The sequence below is a fragment of the Atractosteus spatula genome, chromosome 5 (genome assembly GCF_055471065.1).
Source record: "Atractosteus spatula isolate fAtrSpa1 chromosome 5, fAtrSpa1.hap1, whole genome shotgun sequence".
NCBI lineage: Eukaryota > Metazoa > Chordata > Actinopteri > Semionotiformes > Lepisosteidae > Atractosteus > Atractosteus spatula.
The window spans coordinates 34,547,962-34,567,949 of record NC_142710.1 but is presented as its reverse complement, the minus strand read 5'-3'; the positions used below and the strand labels follow the sequence as shown (position 1 = coordinate 34,567,949).

The 19,988-nt window shown below is 37.1% G+C and overlaps 1 protein-coding gene across 2 annotated transcripts; it reads left to right on the top strand.

Annotated features, from left to right (window-relative positions):
• Window positions 1–410: 410 nt before the first annotated feature.
• Window positions 411–15,661, top strand: calhm1b (calcium homeostasis modulator 1b). Of its 2 annotated transcripts, XM_088916786.1 has the most exons (4): window positions 411–469; window positions 3,156–3,411; window positions 4,533–4,841; window positions 14,041–15,661. In XM_088916786.1, exons 1-4 carry the CDS (start codon window positions 411–413, stop codon window positions 14,518–14,520), a joined length of 1,104 nt encoding a protein of 367 aa, XP_088772912.1. In that variant the 3' UTR covers window positions 14,521–15,661. The 2 variants fall into 2 exon arrangements, with proteins under 2 accessions (XP_088772912.1, XP_088772913.1); XM_088916787.1 differs by lacking the exons at window positions 411–469; window positions 3,156–3,411; window positions 4,533–4,841 and adding an exon at window positions 9,359–9,920.
• The last annotated feature ends 4,327 nt before the right edge of the window (window positions 15,662–19,988 follow it).

Sequence of the window (19,988 nt, the reverse complement as noted above, 5' to 3'; positions counted from 1 at the left end):
CATCTTATAGTGTTAGATTAATAGTAAAAAGCGAGAAATAAAATAGCCTAGAACTAAAAATAATAAACTAAAAAAAAGAGATCGAGTGCAACAGCCTCTGAAGACATTTGCCAGTATTTATCTCGTAATATTTTTTTTCAACCTCATTCTCTACTGTATCATCCTCAACTGCCGAAACACCTATGGATCGTCTCAAACTTGTTTTGCAATATTTTCAGTCAAATTCGGAATCAATTTCCAATGGAATCTGTGTTATACTGGCCTTGGTCAGTGTGAAGTTGTACACCACCTTCGACTTTAACTGCCCCTGTCTGCCGCAGTACAACAGAATCTACGCAATGGGAGTCATGTTCGTCCCGCCTATAATACTATTTTTCTTGGGGGTCCTAGTAAATCGACATACAGGTGTCATGATGGAAGAGTGGGCGAGACCCGTCGGCAGGAGGTCGAAAAGCCCCGCTATTGTCAAGTAAGCGCACCCTTTTCTTTGCGAACTGTAAGATATCTCACCCGTCTCTGCTTCCGACATTCTCCGCTCAGAACTGCATACATACAGGAGCAGATTTGTTGATCTTTACAGTAGGAGAAGCTACACTTCTGTGGGGATATAAACGTGCTGATTCTGTAGTCTACTGATTCGGGATATGCAGAAGGAAATCGCCATCTTCAGTTTTCATTCAAGTCCCTTCACCAAAAAAAAATGCAAATCGTGATGTATTTGTTCTTTAGTCTATACTGTTTATACTGTACATACGTATATAAAATAGACCCATACAATCTAACATTCTGAAATATTGCAGATGCTGGTTGGAGATTGAAATGACTACCATTTCTTTTTTTGTATCATTATATTATTTAGAATCTCAAAATGGGGCCTGGTAAGTCCCTGAGCCTAAGTTTATGTCTATAATAGGAGTGCACAAGAGTTCCTGGAGGACTGCGGTGTCTGTAAGGTTTTATTTAACCTAAGACTGTAACTGATCTAATTGTGTGGCTTATACTGGACCAATTGAACACCTTTGCCCAGTTCTTTAGGTACTGGAAACCTGTAAGACCTGCTTGCACAGTGACCTTCCAGAGCTGGAGTTGCATGTCTCTGGTGCAGAAAAGTATGGAAGAACCTTCACCTGTAATCTTTCACATTATCTCTGAATCAAGAAGCCTTACCGTTCATTCCTTCTCAGTTGCATCCATATTACTTAACTCATACAACAAGAATGAATCATTTATGGTGTGAATTATTCTCTATCACTGGAGAGATGTACTAAATACTAGTTACATCTCTTTATTAGGGACTATAGTCACCTGCCATATGATGACAGAGGGGCAAAGTTCATGTGAAACAGACTATAATGGCTTAAATCAATTGACTCTCTGCTTAAAGATCTTTGCACCTATCAATGGACATGTTTCAATTAATCCACTGTGAATCTGTTGCCCTTAACCACTGCTTTTAATTCCTTATTGATATCACACATTAGTTATTATTAATGTGGTTATGTGAATCTGCATTGGGGAGGGCATGAGGGTGGGAAGAGACTAGAGCACCCAGATAAACAACTTGAAAGCACCCCAGTCTAGAACTGAACCCAGGAACTGAGGCAGCAGTCCTAACTAACATGTGGGTGTGCTGCCCTTCTAGTACAACGTTAAAGAAACATTGATTAGATTCTACCAAACTCTCAACAAAGAACATCTAGTAGAAAATCTAGTAGATTAGAACAGTATAAAGAATAACAACCTTGTTTATGTTCTTGAATACTGTCATGAGTCTTGCACTTAAGAATAATTTGCTTGTCCGAGTCACCCTGGGAAGCTCTTTCAGCAGTTGGTGGCTCTAAACCTTTGCATTTTTCAGGGCAATTAAGAAAAACTGAGGCACCATTAATAATCGTTATGTTCCCAGGTGACTCATTCTTTTGCTCTGTAGTCTTTCAATATGGATTGTCTTCACTCATTAGTCATGGTATGATAATGATCTCTTTTCTGCTGCATTGTTTTTTATTCCTGTGCATGGTAGGGGGTACTTTAATATGGTAAAAATGTAGGTTATCGCTTTTTTAATTGAAGGGGGAGTGGGATGATCTATGGCGTGTTCATCTGTTAACTGTACAGACGAAATGGATTCTTAAGTATTATCTTTAGATCCTCAAGTATTTATGTTACTTTTCAACTGTACAGAGGGAGTCATGATTTGTCTAGGTCTGTGACCAAATTATGCTGAAGAAAATCAAGCATAAATGAAATCTACTGTAATATGCAAGCATGACGCCATCATCGAAAGGAAATATTCAGATTAACAAGGTAATCCTCAATGTGTTGTGTGTTTTTAAAAATGGGGGAAACTTTCAGGACTGTTAAGTAATGGGTTTGTTGAAAGTCCAGATATTTATTCTATGTGTTTACAAGTTAGTTTAAATAATTATAAAAGCTAATTTTTCACTACTGGGGCTGCATGTGTTGCCAGTGCAGTTAAAAGGGAGGTCCTTCAGTAAACATGCATTACCTTCTTAGTGATTGAACAGTAGAAGAGTGAGGAGGAATTGAGATGGCCAGTAATACCAGCATACAGTAGATCTAATATGATAATTAAAGCTCTTTGTGATAATGGTGTACTCTCTCATTTTCAAAGTTCAGGTGGCACCAATCACACAACATGCTCTGAAACAAATACTGCCAATTGCCGATCCTACTTTCTAAAGAACTCCTCTCTAACATTTGTAAAAATACAGAATGGGAAGCAAAACAGCTAGTTCTATACAATTGATACTGATAAGAATAGCTCTATGAAAAACATCAGTGAAATAATGCATTGCACATTACAATCTCTGAACTCCAAGGCTTTGTTTCAGCCATTCTTTTCAGTTAAATCTGCTTCCTAAAAAATCATCATCACCCCTACTCTTCTAAAAAAATATTAAAACCGCTGGCCACCCTTCAGACATGTTGCACTGTTCTCCTGACAAACAGCACTGGTTCTTAATTCAGGTTGGATACACCTTTGCTTCTTCCCATGAATTGCAGCTTTCAGCTGTCTAGGTATAAAACAGAACCCTCAAACAGGTTGATTGAATTCATCCGTAATATTTCTAAAACTGCATTCAGTGCCTGTGACCCCAGACATCATGGGAGATGGTGATGTGCTGCTTTTGCAGGTTCATGTTTTCGGCCATGATGCAGAGAGCCATGCTTGCCCCCATGGTGTGGATACTAGTCACACTCCTGGATGGGAAATGCTTTGTCTGTGCCTTTAGCATCAGCGTGGACCCCAAGCATTTCTCAGGCATGCCCAACAACACAGGTCTGGATGTCATCCGCATTTTAGCCAAGGTGCCGTGCAAAGAAGATGTTATTTTCCAGGACAACACGTTTCGCAAGGCTGTGTCCCGCTACCTGCGCTGCTGGTCACAGGTGAGCAAAGTTCTTTAGCCGTCCTACAGAGGCTATTGGCTATCTTACCTTGACTCACACTATGAAATTTAAGTGCCATAAACGTGTTAAGTTGCAGAACCGTATCTGAAATTGATTTAACATAAGTAGTTGTCCTTCCTGTGTTAAAATAAAGACACGCTTCTTCTGCCATCCATTGTGAAAATAAGGCTGAGGACCCATTCCAGTTACTAAGCTTTTGAAATACAATGAAGTATTAATGAACAATTTGGCAGAAACACTGTTCAATAACATACAACAGTGCATTTTAGAAATACACCTGTGATCTCCTTGGTCTGTGTAATGGATTTGATTTTAGCTCTGCTTTGTGTCCCAGTTTACTCTAGAGTTTAAAGCCAAATGTATTTATGAAAAGAGAAGGTAAATGAAGAGCTGAAAGTTTTTTTTCTTCTTGCTATATATAAAAGAACTGACGGGCTGTCTGCCATGAAGTCCCCATTAAAATTCATCTTTGTAGTAAACAACTTGTGGATAACATTCTTTAAGTCCTACAGATGTGTGAGGAATGCCATATGCTATTCATTACCATCACTTATGTTGATCATATACTTACCATTGACATTTCTGTATTTGCTGTTTTAACTAGCTATCAGCTCACATGAATCAAGACATTTCTATATTACCTAAGCAAACTATGTGTATGGTTAGGCAATAAAAACATGCAGTTCTAACAAGAACGATAGTATCTTGCATTATGCGCTTCAGGAACTGATAAGAATTTATTATACCCTTAACTTTAATATAGATCAACAAAGGCTTCTGTACCACAGTTCTCCATTGTAGTAGCATGAGCTTGTAGCATAAATAAAATTTAGGACAACAACATTCTGGTGTTTATTTTCTTTTTTTACTTGTTTCACATCCTGTTATATATTTAAATATTTAAGCATAATATTGTTTGTTGTTTTTTGCTTGAATAAAAATAGGAAGTCTCAGGAGTGCAGAAGAATGTTTGTTTTGTTTTTGGTGTTAAAAATAATCCCCAACACTCATAAGCTTCCAGTGACTGTGGGTGAATTGGTTGCTCCTTCTTAGTTACGCCTTTCAAGCAGAGCAGAGCTCTCTTGTCCTCTTCCCTGCAGGCCTTCGGCTGGAGTATACTGCTCATCCTCATCGTTCTGGGGGCAGTGGCCCGCACCATCAAGCCCTGCTTTGACCACGCCACCTTCCTGCAGACACGCTACTGGAGCAACTACCTGGACATGGAGCAGAAACTCTTTGACGAGACCTGCTGCCTGCACGCCCGCGAATTTGCCCGCCAGTGCGTCATCCAGTTCTTCGAGAACATGAGCGACGAAGCTCAGGTTGGTCTGCCGCCGCGTCCCATCAGCAAAGATGAGGACGAGGAGGACTACTTGCACGGCGTCACAAAGCAAAAGGAGGTGAACAAGGTACTGGAGACCTGGTACTTCAGCAAACCTGAGCTGGATGTGACCAAGATCGCCACCCGCTCCAGGAATGGCCTCACTTGTGAAGATGCCAAGGGAAACGCACAGAATTCTGAGGTCTAGTTTTGTGCTTTTAGATATGTGTACTCTTCCTGTAAGCTAATGCCAAGACCTGGACTTGTTATTGTTCCAAACCAAAAGGACTGTGTAAAGAGACTAATCATTACTCTGATTCACTCAATTCAGTATATGCAGTAGTGCTAATACAGTACATTCTGCATTCAAAACTGGGCTGTGGAAGTACTTGGGAGGTGTGGAAATTGGTTCTTAGGAAGTGGCACCAGCTTGACTAGCCATCCAATGTGGCAATATTCTCAGAAAACAAAACTTAAAAACAGGATATTGATGATGGCACAAAAGTATTTCAAAGATCCAAACAGGACACAAAGCCGGATGTGTAGACAGAGTTGTGAAGTTGAAGCTGTGAACTTCTTGCTTGATGCAGACAGCAGTAAATGCTACTGCTACTTGAAAGGCAAAGTAATAACAGAGAGTCACAACAAGTACATTTTTAAAGAAGCTGCAGCACTCCAAAGGATTAATGGAGCTGGTGCTTACACCATGTAAACATGCAGTGCTCCTGTCCCGTCCATACATCTAATATCCAATAAAGAATGAAACCCGATGTGGAGTAGAGGCAGGTCAGTCCGTACTACAGCTCAATGGGACGGCTTTTTTTAGCAGCTTTAAACTCAGCATCTGAAATCCATCTGACAGTTAGATTAATATGAAACAATGTGTGGTCTCATTACCATGGATTTAATATAGTCTGGAGAAAGTAGCAGTTTCCATGTTGTCTTTTGTAACGCAGTAGCACTACTGTTAGATACAGTATAAGATGAGTAAGCATTTGATTCAGCAGGCATTCATATGGTTTCTTAGGAAACTGTGATCTTTGAAATCATAGCATCTCTGAGCACTGTCATAGTTTTGTGTTTTAGGGAGAACAGTAATATAATAGGCAAAAAGCTGTCACAAACTCTAAACTACTCTAAAATTGACATTTTTAGTTTCCAGTGCAATGTGAATGTGTGCTTCTTATCATAGGGTTTCGTGATGATCTGTGTATAAAACCTATTCAGTCCAACTATGCAGTTATATTGTACATAGCGTACACTATTTTTTAGATCTCTTTCTAGGATCACAGTTCTCTGAATTTTATGTCTGCCTCAGCAGAGCAAACTTTATTTGGGTTCGACTGAGGTCATTTGTTTGTTCCGTGATTTTGCTTACCTCATTTTGCATAGCTTATTCACTGTCCACTTCTCTAATCTAGAGAGACAACAAGTTTGCAAATGAGGGAGCCAGCATTTTTTCTAGAACGAACAACTCAATATCTCATCATGAAAAGTGTCTACAGAGAGGTAACAAGTAATTCATTCTTCAGGGGAAAATTGTTCATGTACTGTGTCTTGGCAAACTGTAAACTGTAAAACTCATTAACTGGCATACATTAATTTGTTCGTATTAAAGAACTATTTTTGGTTAAAATCTATAAAAATGAATGTTGTCAGCATTAACATTTTTATAGCTTATAATAGAAAACACTATAAATCACACTAAAATAAATTTTGTGTTTACAAATGGTAAAACAAAATTGAAATAGAACAGTAAAAGTTTATTCCATGCTGAAAAGGGAAGAAAAGAAATACCTTTCTGAAAAAAATGGAAATAAATACTGGGTCTATAATGAAGTTTTGCCATCTCATATTTACGTATCCAATAAGGAATTATGAATTGTCTGCATAGCAAAAGTTTTAATTAACTTTTAAGAACATACAGATAGCATACAAATCTTCATTCCTTTTGACAGCTCATGTGCTAGGAATCCACATTTTAAATGCAGTAAGAGCCCTAGAAACAGATCACAAGAATCTCAACAGACACGAAACATCACATTCCAATGTATACCATTGCAGACTCAATATTCAGGCAAAATGGAGTTGTCATTGTGTTTAAATACATTGGGTAGATACAACTAAAATGCAGGTGGGTGATCACAGCATATTTCTCCCCTGAAATCACAGCTTTGTTTCTTCACGAAATAACTTCACTTTGAAAAGACAGTTGCCCATCTGGTCTGGTGTGCTAGAATCTGCTGATGCATACCCACCAGCGTGGGTGATACTGTGTACACTACTGTTTGACAAGATGAGTCTCCACCTTTATGAAATATGAGATCCTTCTGGAGGAAAAGCACGACATAATTGCATGAAAATATCACAAAGCTCAAATAAATATCTCAAATAAAAGGAAATTTTTATCTTATCCTTAAAACATTTTCAAAATAAATGTCAAATGCCATCCTGTTGGTTTTTTTATACCCTCAAAAAGAAAACTATTTTCCCCCTAAAACTGATACATGATGTATGCAAAAACATATGGGAATATCTGCTCACTAAATGCTAGTTTTCTATGTGGCTGTATGTACAATTATACAATTACACATATACAGTACAATTACAGTCTTTTGCTTGGGTAATGGATTTAATCTGTTGTGTCTTGATCTAGAGTACAGTACAGTATAAGTCAATGTATGGAATTAGTTCATACAGTATGTATCTTATGTGTACTAGATATTCATCATGTACAGTATCATTATTATCTAAGACTATTTGGAACACTGATTTATGGGTTTTGCCGAAAAAGAAAAGCAGAAAAACAAAGGCACAACAATGAAAGAACAGCAGGCTTGTATGACTCACGTTTCATTGTATACACAACAATTGCTGGACGATTAAATATTGCCACAGTCAATTCGAACTGAAGTACTGATTCTAACAGCAAGGAACAACTGTGCAGGATGTAGCACAGCCACGCCCAGTTTCAGAAAATTAGGTAAAGCTGAGATTCTTTCATTGAAAAGATGGAAGACTGTCCTGTGAGTCACCCAGATCTAGATGAATCACACTTTTAAGTCAATGGAATTATCCATCCTAAGTACAAAGGAAAATTGTTTAAATATAATAATATATTATTTTATATAATATGTACTGTATAAAATGATCCTCTGTGATAACATAAAACTAACCGATCTGTTTGACATTCCCAATATATAGTAATATTCCAATATGATGTGAACCGTGTAATAATAAATCTAATCATGGACATGAGGTAATAGTGCGCGTGATATTTCGGATATTTGAAAATCTTTTGAGCACTTTATTTGGATTCTCAGAATGTTTTTGATAAACCCCAGGATTTTGTGAAAAATCTGATATGGCTGCCAACCTGCACGATAATTCACTCTGATCGTTCACTTTGTCCCTCACAATGCATGTGCTTTGGTTCGGGAAAAAATTCGGACACCTTCATTGCTTGGTCGCCTGATAATAAAGAATAATGATTAATTATTAGTCTGTACTGATTCTAATCAGTAACGATATTTTTTTAAGCATTCTAACTATACAGTACGTGTACCTCTTCTATCAGCTGTTAGGGTGATCTGCAACCTGATGATTTTAGATTGCGTGCGATAAAATATAAATTTAAAACAGTACGGGGCGCTGGTTTTCTGTCTAAGGGCACATACAGTACACATTGTCATCAGAACACTTACTAGCCCGCGGGGACTTGTGAATGGTAAAATAGCACATACTGTAGATTTCAGAGGGAGGAGCGATGTGCGAGGTCAGGTGCTTTTAAGTGTTTTCCGAAGGTGTGCCATCTATCATCATTTTGTCTTGCCTATTTTTGTGGAAAGAAAAATAAACGAATGACACCTGGAACTGCACAGAATCAAAGCGGACTCAGAGAACACCTGACAAATTGGTTAACAAAAGGCAAAAAAATAAAAGTGTTATGGATTTCCTAAGTAGTTTATTGTTTCTACAAGCAGTCTACAGTATATGTTTGCCAGGACTATTCTGCAAAACAGAAGTCATATAAAAGGATAGATCCGAAGGTAACATCTGGATCACTGCCTCGCTGTGCCTCTCCTTATTGAATGAAGACAAGCATAAAATAGGTGAGATTTTTTATCTGGTGGTACGTAAAATATTATTAAGCTGTAAAGAAATTGATCCATGAATGACTCATATCTCTCGTTTTTTTCCAGAGCTACGGGAAACCAAATAGTACTTAACAGGAAATAATTATAAACCTGAACAATATAATCAATACGGTTTTAGAAACCAGAACATTAAAAATCTTTGAAACAGCACCGATATATAAAATTTTAAGATTGGAAGCAAGAAGAAGTAACAAAACTATTATAATTCTTAGCTTGTTTGTTTTTACAAATATACCTCTAAAATTCAGACTTGGAAATATCACCAGAAACGTTATTAAGTTTAATTTCTAATGTGGTGCTAAAAAATATTATATATTTTAATTATATTATATATAATAAATATTATATATTATATATTTTGGAACGCACATATAATACATTTACATAGCTAGCTATTGTAACCGCCGTATATACAGTATATATATTTCGCGATCATTTGAAGAAAAACAAATCCGAGCAAAATGGATAAATTCCGTATGATGTTCCAGTTTTTGCAGTCTAACCAGGAATCTTTTATGAATGGCATCTGTGGGATTATGGCACTGGCCAGTGCGCAATTATACACAGCTTTTGAGTTTAACTGCCCCTGTTTACCGGAGTACAACTATGCGTACGGGATTGGGATTCTCCTTCTTCCGCCAATCATACTTTTTCTAATTGGATTTGTGTTGAACAATAACGTGTCCATGCTGGCGGAGGAGTGGAAGCGCCCGACGGGGCAGCGGAGAAAAGACCCAGCGGTGCTGCGCTACATGTTCTGTTCCATGACGCAGCGCTCTTTAATCGCTCCGGCTGTGTGGATATCTGTGACTCTGATGGACGGGAAGAGTTTCCTCTGTGCTTTTAGCATCAATTTGGAGTTAGAAAAATTCGGAAACGTCAGCGACCACGGGCTTTCCGAATATGAGCTCCAAAGATTACTAGCCAAAATCCCCTGTAAGGAGATATTTAACGGAGGCGCAGTGATTTCCCGCGAAGCAGCGGAGAGGTATCTTCGCTGTATTTCACAGGTAAACCAAGATTTTCATACACACTATTTAGGAATATACCGTTATTCGAAATCACTTATAATTAATATGTTTGTGTAATCATTAAACTAGAAATTTCACGGCATCACAAAAATGTTGCCTTGGGCTTTGGCGGTTTATGGGCATTCACTACACTGCTTATTGTGGTTTGAGAACTATTGGAATGTTTACTTAGCAATCCAGCTTGAAGTTGTCCACATTTGTTCTAAAGAAAGACAAATTACCTGGTTACGTTATGAAATCAATTCGTTTGATAACACAGTTACAGTTATTAAAACACATCACTTCTCCATGATGGCATGTATGGAAATAACATTATGAGTAATAACATTATTTTGTTGTCTGAACCTGTAATTTGGAGAGACCTGTCCAAAGTGTTAATAATTCTGAAATGTGAGAACTGTATTGATGTCCAGGCTCTTGTAACAAATGGAGGCCATGAAACCGTATACAAATCCTGCTACATTTACACAGATAAAATGCATGTTGTTCTGTAGTAATGGTTTACTGTGAATTAAGGACAATATAAAATCAGAACATCAATAAGGCTACACATGAGAGGAGGCCATTGGCCCCTTTTTAACCCAAAAGCAAGTACCGACTGAACAGGTACCAACTCTCCCAAAGTGTCCAATACCCTTGAAACCCCTCTGGAAAGGGAAAATTTGAGAGTGACCCATCAAACCTCACCTTCATGTTTTGGGAGATGGGAAAAAAATCGAACAGCTTGAAAAAATCTACACAAACACAAGGGAGGTCATGCAACCTTCACACAGACAGATGCCCCTAAAAGTGGTAAATCTATGTGGGTACTGTATGGCCCAAAGCAATTACAGCCAGACCGGGATTTGTGGCTTCAGTATTTGGAGATTCTGCTTTTACCACTTGACAACTGTGTGTATGGCTTCAAAAGCACAGGGACATATAGTAAGAAAGGTTACAAACCAGACAAGCTATTTGGATTATCATACTTGTTTGGCTTGTAGTAGCTAATTGATCTGAACATCTTATCTTGTCTTCCTTGAAGGAAGTCAGAGCATTGGCTTGGATGAGTCAGAGTTCCACAGCTTTTTGTGCAGTGTAAATAAGTTCATTCTCTTCTCAGTTCTGAATACACTTTCCATTAGTGTATTTGTCAGTGACATTTTGGGGTGTTTTAATACTTGACTCATGTATATCAATCAGCGTAGGACGTTCTTTTAGGTCTGTGAACATTCTCTGAACCAATTCTAAAGGAGTAATGTCTTCTTCAGAACATGAGGATCAAAATATCACACTGAATCATAACTACAGACTTAGTAATACATTGTGCAATTTGTACAAATCTTTGCTTCATTTGAATTTTACATTTTACATTATATCCAGACATTTTTGGTCTACTTATTACTTCTTATTTTCACATTGGCACATTAATATTTTTAAATAATAAAAACAAGCACCAAATACAAAGGATAAAAATTAAATAAAATACAATTATATTAGATTATTAAAATCACATTAGAGTTTCAGAAAGTCTGATAAAGTTTCCTATGAAAGGGTAATAGGAAACACAGAAAAGGCGACTTATAAAAAGACTTTGGTATTAGATGTTGACACACAGTAGCCATAAAATAGGCCAACAAAATGTTAGATGCTATATTGACAAAAATGTAGAAATAGTTAGGCCTGTTTAGAATACTTTGTACACTTTGGTCACCATATAAAAAAATGCTAGTGGAAACAATGTAGAATTGCATTTAAAAATGAAAACAACAGGCACAGTTTTACCCAAAGGGTTGTGGGAGTATGGAACAGTCTACCCAGACATGGGGTTGAGCTCAATACCTAGACTTCCAACATGAAACACCAGGATGACATCCTGGGATTCCGAACCAGAGGGGCTGAAGGACTGCCTCTCACTTGTCATCCCAGCTCTGCTCTCTGTATGGCTGAAAGCAAAGGGATAGGAGAATTCAGTTTCCTGACTTCTGCATTATGCACATAGTACTAATCTGACTTTATCTTTTAAGATCATCATGCATTATTGCATGCTGAAGTTGGTATTGTCCAGTTGGAAACAGTGTGGTTTAAATCACCCGTTTGCCTCTGATTACCCAAGCTGCTTTGTTTTGCCTTAAAATCGAAATACCACTCAGTGAAGCCCATAATACTGCATATACTGTAGTAAACTAATTGTCTGTGGCCCTTAGAATCTCTTGTAAGAGAATTGAACCTGTCGTTTGCTGTCCAGTCAGTGTTTCATGTTTCCAAAAAAAAAGGTTAAAATACAGTTTAAACAAACAGTTCATTTCATTTACTGTGAAATTGTTGGGTGCATATACTGTAGTCAAGTGCTCAGAAGCACAGATGTTCATAAATGGGGAACAGAAATCCTGTGTATGCAAATCTGTATGTAATTTGTACATAATTTACATGGTTCAACTGGAGTTCAAGGCTTTGCAGAAATGCGAATGGTGCGTTTTTTCTTTATTATATGATATTATATGAGAACAGAGAGACTTTGCTGCAGTCACTTTCAATTAATGACCAGTTCTGTAAAGACTTTTTTTTCATTTTTAAAATCGGTTGTTTGACATGTTTAAAACCACAAAAATCTATGCTATGTGAATGAACGCAGATCTTTGGTCCCAAAACCTTGATAATTCAGATCCATTTTTGGGGATATTGGGGATATTTCATTTTTAAATTTAAAAATGAAAATGACACTAATCTATCACAGTGTACTACATGAATAGATAACAATGACTTTTTATGTTTCATTAAGCATAGTTAAAAGCTATCAGTCAGCTTAGCATTAGACTGAACTATAAATTTGGAGGCAAGAAGAGCTGTTATACTACTATTCACTTATTCATACTTAGAATCTGTTGACACCTGCAGTCAACTAGAAAAATATCTGAATTTTTTCAGATATATATTCAGATATCTGAATTTTTATGAATTTTTAGTAAATGATTCTATTATTGTTATAAATATGTTATAATAGACTAAAATGTTAGTGTATTGTGTTGATGTGGGTAAGTTATATATACTGTACAAGCAAGATATACACAGTGACAGCTATTCTTTGCTGGTGAACCTACAATGTATAGTACAGTATGTGAATCTAAGATGTACAGTATACAGTAGATTTAGATTTTGCCTACTAACTGTAGTTTGTTTTTGTTGTAGCAACATAATTGTTGGGGCTAAGGGGTTTATGACATGCAAGAATAAAGTTCAAGGTCTCTGATATTGATACAGTGATTACAAAGGAAATATTTATTTTGTATCCAAAAATATAAACACACTTGGATACCAAGAATCAAAGCTGGTGAGCCCATTCCTAATCCTTGTCTTATTTCCCATGAAATCAGTACACCCCTGCCATCTCCACTGTCCAGTCATCTCATTTTGTTTTGGAAACAGGAAACGCTGGCTGGACAGAGAAGTTCAATACAATTTGCACAGGACAAAATGACTTGTACAATATTTGGTGTGAATTGGTCTAAACCGAACCAGCCGTCCATTCTGGCTGCCTTTACATTACATAGACCTATTTCAAGCCAATTTGTAGTGTTTTGGTTCTAGTTTTTATTGTAGAAAAATCATTCTCTAAATTAAATATCTGATTCACTTATAATAAGTATATTTCCCCCTGGTGGTTTCTGTGCAGAATTGCATGCATATTGAAGAGGTGAAAAGAACAAAATCAAGGGATTTCATTCATTTGTTCATTCGTTCATGTTAAATGAATGAAGTGATAAGTCTGCTGCCTGTGTTTCAAGAAGAAAGTCAAATGTAATTACACGTTTTCAAAACCCCTTGACAAATTTTAAAATAGAGATACTTTCAGCTCTGATGCATTTCCCTCTTTTGGTATAGTTTATTCATTTAAAATCACATTCGGAGGAAAGGATCTTTCAGAATTAAAAATGAGCTAATATGCTATTTTGTTTTGGTTTATATGATCGTTTAAGTGAGCCAGGCAAATGCCCTGGCAATGAATTCTGAAAGACCTGTTAATCATCCTTTAATGGTTCTAACTCTAAATGCCTGTAAATCGTTTTCACGCTTCTGCTATTCCAAGATGTGCTCTAAAACATCTATCTCCTATTTCCAGGCTTTCGGCTGGATCTTTTTGCTGATGATCACCTTGCTGGCTTTCATGGTGAGGGCAATTCGACCCTGTTTCACCCAGGCTGCCTTCCTGAAGACCAAGTACTGGTCTCACTACATTGACATTGAGCGCAAGATGTTTGACGAGACCTGCACGGAGCACGCCAAGAGCTTCGCCAAAGTGTGCATCCAGCAGTACTTTGAGAGCATAAGCGGAGAGATGCGCCAGTTCCATGGCCACAACGGTAAATACGACGACGACGACAACGATGATAAAAACGAAAGCGAACAGGACAAACTCCTGGGCATCAGGGCCCAGGACGAGATGAACAAAGTGCTGAGGAACTGGCACACCTGCAAGCCTCCTCTCAACCTGAAAAAAGAATGCCAGAACGGAAATGCCAACGGTCACGCGGAGATGAACCACACAAATGAACCCTTCCCGCCAAAGAAAGAATGGGTGACTTACTACAGCAAGGTGTGAATGTGCAGGGCAGGTCCAGTACAGTATAGACTAGGCACAGGTATAGGCCCAGATGGAGAAAGCCCCTTGACTGGGAGGATTTCAGCATGGCAGGTCTTGGCACTGCGTCTTGATGCCAGATGTCATTTGTCCTCTGTGTCCTAGCACAGCAGACAGACAAAGAATAAATGTGGTTGTTTCCAGTGCCTGAAGCACTGACTGCCTTGTAGATCTGAAAGCCACCAATAATTGAAAAGCAGCTTCCCATGGATGACAAGGACGCATTATCATGGCAATAATATAATAATACAACACTGATCCAAAAGATACAAGACTGAATAAGACATGATACACAAGTAGGTTATCATTTTCTCTCTATATATAATAATTCTCCTTATTGCCAAGGAAGAAATACGGTTCACTCTCCATTACTTTCTTAAGAAATTACAGACATTGAAGGTCAAGAAAAGTAATTGGGAAACATCGCTAGTCCTATGGACTGAATTTATGGAGGAAAATATATATATAAAAAAGGGACAAAAATAGTGTTAAGATGTCTTTAATATTTAAATGTATTTGTAGAGGTTGGGTTGATGTATTGTCTTTTACATTGTATTCTGATGCTTTTTAATACCAGGAATGAGACTGCAAGTATAGGAAACCATACATAATCATTAATGTCCTCCACTCACTTCTGTAGATATACAGGTATACCCATGAGCCTACCCATGAGCCTAACTGCCTTATAATCCTTCTTAACCACTTTTATAGTTATTCATAAGATCCTTTTTTTAAATCATACTATTATTATTGGTTTTCAGTTTCCATGATTTTGACATTATTTGTATTTATAGATGATATCTGAGAATTGTTATTATATTACATTATATTATGCAATCCAATAGAAATTTAGAAAATGGTCACACCTTTTCTCTACTCTAGACCATATGTTTCAGATCTTAAACCAACAAAGGCAGTAAACACAAGAATCCAATAGAGAACCCATTTGAGAAACTGCATGTCGAACACTACTGACAGTGTGCTGTACATATACTGAGAAGCAAAAAAACATTTTTTGGAATTTGCTTTTAGTTCCAGTCCCCATTTTTTTGCCTTTTAATGCCTCTCAGTATATTAAGAATAAATAAATGTTTTAATTTCATTGTTTTCTTACTATCTGTCCCTCTCTAACGTCAATCCTATACTTCAGTTATTTTCTTTATGAGAATGTACTATAGGATGGGGTTTAAAACTAAGAGCCCAGGTCCCAGTCTTCTCATGTTCTATCGTATGAAAAGATGGTATGTGCCAAGAGTTTCTGGAGGTGATGGGGAATATCCTATTAGGATCTGCATTCTCTATAGGAAAGGAGTCACCCCAAGATGTTCATTTTTAAGTAAGCTGTTGCATTTTCCATGAAGAACCATGAAGAACAGTTTAGTATTCCTTATTAGCCATGTTAAGATTGTTTTGCACCTCAGGCTTGTATATTTGTTAATTTATATAATTTATTTGTTGTGATATGAAAGTCAGACAGTCCTCTTCCAAAATTGTTTGTATGGAAAATCTTTGTTTCAGAAAGGCTTTATAGATGAAAGAAAATCTTCTAGTGCCTTGTTTTTCAGTGTGCAGGTTTCATGTGATAGAAAGCATAAGGTATGTAACGTGTACCTTTGACGTTTTTAGGTTTTAATGAAGGAATAATTAAGTGATACAGTATGTTTTGCATGTAATAAATATTTTATAAGTACTTTTCAAAGTGCTTTCTATTTGAAAAATGCACCTCTCCCTACCTAGTGATAATGTTAAAACATATATTAAAACGGTGTTTATGTTACAAAACACAATTATTTAATAAAATAAAAAATAACAGCACTACAGAAAGATCTGATCTATTTTACTACTCTGTTGGGCCCCTAAGCAAGGCTCTTAACCACAGCTGCTCCAGAGGCGCTGTACAATGGCTGACCCTGCTCTCTGACCCCAGGCTCTCTCCCTATCTGTGTGTCTGTGTGTCTCATGGAGAGCAAGCTGGGGTATGCGAAAATACAAATTCCTAATGCAAGAAATTGTATAGGGTTAATAAAGTGATGATGTTATTATTATATTATGTTACTTGCTGAAGTTTTCTCATGAATGATCTTCCTTTATGACAAATGACGCATTCCATGAGTACAGATTATTATTGAAGTGAATGAATGGAGTTCTTTATTACTGCTTTTCTCAATGTTTTTTTTTGGGTCTGGAGGATGGCAACCAATCATGAACAGCTCATATAAAAAGGGATCTTTTTCAGGTCAGATGACACTCCATCTCGGATAAACAACAAAAAACACTTAGTAACACAAACAAAATGGCAACTGCCCAACTGAAGAAATCTGTGTAATGAAATTTCGTGGCATATCCTCAGACAGGGACTAATTGTGTAAAATGAATTAGTATTTTGGAGATCTAGGTCTATGCAACAAGAAAACTGCTGAATAACTGAGTCCATTCTTTTTAGTCATGAACTGGGGTTATACAATATCAGATGGCAAAGGTGCAGATTCAAGTAATAAATAATAAGATCTCTGGTATGTTCTAGAAGCCTCCACATATAAGGGTTAAGACAATTAAGACATTTATAACTTACTGGGACAGTTTGGCTTGACAACTGCTTTTGTAACATTCTTCACACACAGAGCTACCCTAAGGCTTCAGAAGAATGCAGTTTTTCCAGAAAGCATGTCCCTCATGCACTGCATGATTGGAAACACCTGTTATGACAGACAAACAGTAGAAAAGCATGATAATTGTTTACTAAATCCCTTTCTAAAAGATGTTTTTGCTGCTCGATGATTCAGTACAGTTCACTGACCTCTTAAATGTTGTTCTTCCTAATTCTCATATTAGACCCCACTACAGAAGACGCCTTTAAAAGGCATCACAATGGACCACTCAACTTCCACTGCTCTGTACAAAACGCTGTGCTTTTATGAAGACAAATACATAGAAATAATACTGAAATAGTGACTTAATATCAATTCTAGTGCAGAATGTCTAAAATGAAGCCATTCTTTTCAAATAAGTAATTGCACCATTACTTGGACTGGAGCAGCAAAGTTGAGTGTGATGTCTGCAAGAGACTTAGAGCAATGTATAATGAATGGGTGCTGTAGTCATCAATAACCCTGTGTGTTGAAGGAGCCAGGCAAAGTCACAGTCTTATTATTGTGCAGTTAGCTTGCCTAAGAGACAATGCACAATTAACTGAGCAGTGGCACTCAGTTAACTGTGCATTAACTCTTTCAGGACTCGAGGTTACAATCAGAAGATGACCTTTCCCATATTCGAATCAGTGATGTTTGGGCTACAGGGCTCAGCCCGTTACATTGGACACATGAGTCAATGGGGTAGTTCATGAGATTACTACAACCTTGGCCTGGGACTCCAACAGCCAGTCCTGGCCCTGATAGACCCGTGCACATGAAGCAAAAGATAAAAAGGCTGTATGGCCACCCTGAAACACCCTGAGGTGGCTACATTTTGGTATCCAAGAAGCATGGTTTGTGGCACTCAAAGAATGAAAATTACTTACTGTTTTATCTTTTCTGAAACTCTTTGTAACAATGTCCAACAATCCTTTGTTTTAGCTATTATCCTTATTATTTACTTAATCGTCAGAACCCATTATGATATAATGTCATATCTTTGCAACACAAATTAACAAAAGAAGCAAAAATGGCTTAAAAAAAAGATTCCTGCACCTTCCCTAGTAAATATGATTGCTATGGACCGGTACAGGAATACTAGAATGTAAACAAAAGGGCCTATAATGTTTGCTGGTGGACATTTTATGTACACGATTACAGTACACTGAAGAAATACTTACCTGCGGCATCCTCTCTCATCATATCTTATTCATATCTTCTTATGCAGAAATCATCAATGCTTATCCAAGTTAAATTAGAAAAATGCATCGGCAGAAACAACATGCAATAACAAAATGCATTACAACAGTTTACATGTCCAAACAGTTTAAAACCAGCACATACCTTTAAATACTACACCTATCTAAAAATGTCAATAGAGATATGAATGCAATCCATCATGTATTTTATGTGATATTTGTAAATACTGGAAGATATTTTCCTAAACACATTTCTACAATCTAATTCTGTTCCATGTGGACCCCTAGTGAATTCTGGAGCACAGGCTGTGTGAATGCCTTTTGAAAAAGCATTTGTATGGTTTTTCATATTACAGACCTACTGAGTTGATCTCTCAGCCATTTACCTTATTTACCCTAGCCATTCCCTATCTGGCTTAGTGTTCTTCACTAGTCTACTTCTCTATTAATTACTTTGCCTATTAATACAGCACTTCCCCATCCCTGTCTGTGTGGTTTTCAGGCACCTGGTGAAAGTGATCCTGACAGCTACTGTATGTGATTGTTGCCTTTAGAGAAAATCCAGAACATTCTCTAAATCAGAAAACACACCTCCTAATTTACATAGACGAGGGGAACAAAATCATTCCTAGTCACGCAAATCCATGTGCTGGAAGAGAAACAAGGTCACTATTTGCATCTTTTTAAACTTGTTTCTCAGAAGTTCTTTTCTTCTGTCTGCAAACAGACATAAATTCCACTCCAAAAATGTGAACATGAAACGCTCAAAAAGGAGGTCAATGGTAAGACGTTAATCACATCAAATTGCAGTAGCTTTAAAACTAATAGAAGTGTTATACAAATATACCTCAGCTTTTTGTTTGAATTTCCTTTGAATTTGTTCAAAGGCTATAATAACAAAAACCAACAACAGCAATATCATAATAATAATAATAATAATAATAATAATAATAATTATTATTATTATTATTATACACCCACAGTACAAATAACACACCCACAGGTTTTTTAGTTGTTATTTGTCCTTCACTTTGCTGCTGTTGAGATATTAGGGTTTTGAAATGAGGTTTTACTCAGTAATCCAGATCACAGGGACAGCTGGGAAATCCCTTTAGGCCTTGCAAACAAAGAGATCCTTCAGAGTGGTTATACACTTCTGTGAGTCAGTACAGTGTCAGCATGGTTTCAGCTTCCAAAGAGAGAGGCCTACATCGGCACCCAAAATTCATATTTTGTTAGTCTTTACGAGGGCTGAAAGTACCTTTTGTCAAAGCATGTGAAATGAACATCCTGAAAACTACTTGAAGTGTTCCTACTGTATAGTGTGGCCATATGTGTGAAACAGATATCAGCATTTTTCACTACCATTATTTAAGGCAATTGAACTTTTGTATCGGGCATAACACCAGGCCAATTACCAGATGTTAATGGGTTTGAGTCTGCTCCATTTTGTGCCTCATTGGAGGTAATAATTGGATCATGTGTTAGACTGAGTGGTATAAATGAAGATTTAATGGATACTCTGTATATAATTTCCTTAAATGAGGTTCTAAAATTGTTAACAAACTTCCATAAATATTCAGCAGAGGTAAGGTTATGG